The 4712-nt window shown below is 43.8% G+C and overlaps 1 protein-coding gene across 1 annotated transcript; it reads right to left on the reverse strand.

Moving 5' to 3' along the window:
- Positions 1–201: 201 nt before the first annotated feature.
- On the reverse strand, positions 202–4712 carry LOC122055875 (carbamoyl-phosphate synthase large chain, chloroplastic-like). The gene is made up of 3 exons (XM_042617554.1): positions 3351–4712; positions 1996–2691; positions 202–1829 (listed from the first exon to the last, which is right to left on the reverse strand). Exons 1-3 carry the CDS (start codon positions 4632–4634, stop codon positions 291–293), a joined length of 3519 nt encoding a protein of 1172 aa, XP_042473488.1. The 5' UTR covers positions 4635–4712; the 3' UTR covers positions 202–290.

The following is a 4712-nucleotide window of genomic DNA, read 5'->3' on the forward strand; positions in this document are numbered from 1 at the left end:
GATTATTTTTAAAGACCAGTTTGTATAATATTTAATAGTTACATATTTTATATGATAAATGAAGGTAGATGGATACATCCTGAATCAAAATACAAAATTTAAAACTAGTGTGAAAGCAAGCAACAGATTAACCTTGGCCTAAAATACAGAAAGCATAAAAAAATGGATGAATTTTCCAAGGCACGTGGACGCCAAAGTGTTGGAGAACATCAAAAGCAAGAACCAGTTAAAACATTAATGATGGAGGAAAGATACAGAGAAATTGACATGTATATCAAGGGCATGCAAACTTAAACAGAAGATGAAGCTGCCTGCAATTTTATCTGTTGCTCTGGAACATTAAAATAATCTTGCAAGGCTAACATTTGGATAGAGCTATGTTTCAAGCTCTTAATAGCTTCCACAGTAGCCATGGCTCCAGCCACTGTAGTTATAATTGGGATCTTGTATGCCAATGCCATTCTCCTCAGTTGCCTTCCATCAATTGCATCAAGTGCATCACCTGAACTTGTTATTACCATAGCTTGTATGTCTCCATTTGCTAACATATCCCCTGCATGAGGTCTCCCTTCATGCATTTTAAAAACAACCTCAACTGGGATACCCTCCAATTCTAGTACTCTAGCTGTCCCAGAAGTTGCAACAATTTTGAAACCAAGTTCCAGGAATCCACGAGCAAGGGAAGCAAGGTGTGACTTTGTCAGATCATTTAGGCTGAGAAATATTGTACCAGTAACCGGCAGCTTCTGGCCAGCAGCAATCTGTGCCTTGGCAAAAGCCACATGAAAGTCGAAGTCAATTCCCATAACTTCTCCAGTGCTACGCATCTCTGGACCGAGAAGCACATCACAACCTTGAAATTTTTCAAAAGGAAGTACAGCCTCCTTCACCGACACATGCCTTGGGACCACCTCCTTTGTGAATCCAAGTTCATGCAAAGTTTTTCCTGACATAACAAGGGAAGCATATTTTGCCAGTGGGTGACCAATAGCTTTAGAAACAAAAGGCACAGTGCGAGAAGCGCGTGGATTTGCTTCGAGAAGATATACATCTCCAGCAGCAGTAATAGCATACTGACAATTCATAAGCCCACATACACTTAGTCGTTTGGCCAGCTTTGTCGTCCATTGTTTAATTATATCTAAGCACTTACTTGACACAGTTTTTGTGGGAAGTGAACATGCTGAATCACCAGAATGAACACCAGCTTGCTCTATGTGCTCCATAATGCCACCAATCACCACATTCCCCTTAAAGTCAGCTAATGCATCAACATCGATTTCAATGGCATCATTGAGATACTTATCTATCAAGACAGGACGTTCTGGATCCACCTCTACTGCAGTCTCAAGGTATTTTACAAGTTTATCATCACTATAAACTATTTCCATTCCTCGTCCACCCAAGACATATGAAGGTCTGACTACAACAGGATAGCCAATGTCACTGGCAATTGAGATGGCATCTCTTTCACTCTTTGCTATGCCTCCTTTAGGTTGTTCGATCTTAAGGTCATTGAGAATTGCATTAAACCGTTCTCTATCTTCCGCAGCGTCAATGGAATCAGGTGATGTTCCCCATATTTGAACAAGCTCTGTTCCAGTGGAAGACAACAATTTTTGCTCTTCGAGGTAATGTTGTATAGGAAGAGCAAGCTTTAGCGGTGTTTGTCCACCAAACTGCACGATAATGCCATCAGGCCTCTCCAAGTCAATCACATTTAAAACATCCTCGATAGTCAAAGGTTCAAAGTACAAACGATCACTAGTGTCGTAGTCTGTGGATACAGTCTCTGGGTTGGAATTCATCATGATTGTCTCATATCCGTTCTGCAATAGAAAAAAAAAACAAAAAAGAAGCTTCAATAGAAAAATGAGATGCAGATTTAGCACAGAAAACAATGAATTTTTAAATAGAATATGTTTTTACTTTTAAATAGTATTTTTGTGAAAACGTATAACAAGGAAACAAATTTTGTGAAAAACAAAAACTGACCTCTTTAAGGGCAAAAGCAGCATGACAGCAGCAGTAATCAAACTCAATACCCTGGCCAATACGATTTGGTCCACCTCCCAATATCAGCACTTTTTTCTTTTGAGTGGGAGTTGATTCGCATTCAAAATCATAAGAGGAGTACATGTAGGGAGTGTTTGCCTCAAACTCTGCAGCACATGTATCAACCCTTTTGTATGCGGGGATCACACCTAGTGACAAGCGTTTTTTTCGTACATCTCCCTCAGAGGAAGATGTTGCATATGCTATCTGCTTATCACTAAAGCCTCTCCTTTTAATTTCATACATATCATCCTTTGTCAGCTGGTCCAACTTCTGTGACAAGAGGAATTGTTCCACATCTACCAACTCTTTTAGTTGGAAAAGAAACCATTTGTCAATAAGACTCAGCTCATGAATTTCTTCTATGTTCATTCCTTTCTTCATTGCTGCATATACAGCGTGTATACGATCTGGATTAGGCACTCTCATACTGTACTTCAACTGATCCCAATCCCAGTTGAGTTCCTTGATACGTGCACAACCCCACCCAGAATATCCAGACTCCAACGATCTAACTGCCTTTTGGAAGGACTCTTGGAAAGTCCTACCGAGTGCCATTGCTTCACCCACAGATTTCATCTGGGTTGTTAAGATTGGTTCTGAACCAGGAAATTTCTCAAAGGCAAATCGAGGGATCTGCAACATGAAAGTGAAAAAGTAAAAACAAAAGTACTAATGTACATAGTGTTTAGTAATGATAAAAAGGTTAATTTACCTGTAAGTCATTAAACAAAGAATATTAACAATACACTTTTATAATTTTCAGAAACTAAAATACTTAGACGTGGAAGAGTTCAAAATTTGATCCAGTGCCAAATTTTAGGTAATTAAGCCAACAGTTTTCAGTTGATGGAAGAGGCAATGTGTTACATCCGGATTTACAAGTTCTGTTAACTTCCATTCAAGACCAAAGTAAATTAATTGAATGTGCACGTACTGATCACTCATCATTTTCAGCTTGCATACATGAGAAGCAAATAGAAAAGTCAGTGTAGATAACGTATCATATTCCTTGTGAAACTTGTATACTGCATGCTAAATTTTAACTAGTTACTATATGCATGAAGATTAAAAAAAACATTTTAAGAAATCTTTCATTTTTTTTAGCTCCATCCCGGCTAATTTTGACAAAGTATTGAGAAAATCTTGCCGGTACTATTTCCATTAAATGACAAAAGCGTAGCATGAAGAATAGCATTCCATTAAAATCATTTAGTTGAATAAAATATCAACAAGATTGATGAGCCAAAGAATCTAACAAATCTAAGATATGAGGAAGAACAAATGTGGCGCACCTTTGTAACCACATAGTCTATAGATGGCTCAAAACTAGCTGGCGTTTTCTTGGTGATATCATTTGGAATCTGATCAAGGGTATAACCCACAGACAGCTTAGCAGCCATCTTAGCAATGGGAAAGCCAGTTGCTTTCGAGGCAAGTGCGGATGATCTTGAGACTCTAGGGTTCATCTCAATCACCATCACCTCCCCATCCACTGGATTAACCGCGAACTGCACATTAGAGCCCCCGCATTCCACCCCGATTTCTCGAATGATTGCTACCGAATAGTCCCTCAACCTCTGGTACTCCTTATCCGTCAATGTCTGTGCAGGTGCCACTGTGATTGAATCCCCTGTGTGTACACCCATGGGGTCAATGTTCTCAATTGAGCAGATGATCACGACATTGTCAGCCAGGTCACGCATCACCTCCAGCTCGTACTCTTTCCACCCAAGAAGTGATTTTTCGACCAGGACCTGGGATGTAAGGCTAGCGGCAAGTCCAGCGTGACAAATAGCTTCAAACTCGTCGCCGTTGTACGCGATGCCACCACCAGTGCCGCCAAGGGTGAAGGCAGGACGTATAATGAGGGGGAAACCACCGATGTCTTCAGCAATGGCTAGACACTCATCCAGGGTAGTGCCGATGCCAGACGGCGGCGTGCGGAGGCCAATGCGATCCATAGCGCGCTTGAAGAGGTCGCGGTCCTCAGCGGCGCGGATGGCATCCAGCTTAGCGCCAATAAGCTCGATCCCGCGGCGAGCAAGGGCGCCAGACTCCGCGAGCGCGACGGCAAGATTGAGAGCAGTCTGGCCGCCCATCGTGGGGAGGATGGCATCAGGCCGCTCGGCATCGAGCACCTGCTCGACCAGCTCCGGGGTCATGGGTCCCACATAGGTGCGGTGGGCGAGGTCAGGGTCGGTCATGATGGTAGCTGGATTGGAATTCACCAGCACCACCTCGTAGCCCTCGTCCACCAGGGCTTTGCACGCCTGCGTGCCGGAGTAATCGAACTCGCACGCCTGCCCGATCACGATCGGCCCGGCGCCCAGGATCATAATCTTCTTGATGTCCGTACGTTTTCCCCCCACAGGATGAAGTCCCGCGGCATCCGGCCTCTCCGCCTCCCGCCGGGCTGAGGCGCGGGGGACGAAGCGGTGTAGGAGGCCAGTGAGGGGGAGACGGGAATTTGGGAAGGGCTTGAGGAGAGGCGGCAGATAGGAGGCTAAGGAGGGGGTACTGGGTAACAGAGAGCGGCGCGAGGGCCGGTGAAGGAGGTGGTGGTAACAAAGAGCCATGGAGATGGAGGAGGAAGGAAGAGAGAGATGTGAGGTTTTTGATGGAGCGGGCGGCGCTGAGTATTACCTTTGAACCAC

This window comes from Zingiber officinale, chromosome 3B (genome assembly GCF_018446385.1).
Source record: "Zingiber officinale cultivar Zhangliang chromosome 3B, Zo_v1.1, whole genome shotgun sequence".
Classification (NCBI taxonomy): Eukaryota; Viridiplantae; Streptophyta; class Magnoliopsida; order Zingiberales; family Zingiberaceae; genus Zingiber; species Zingiber officinale.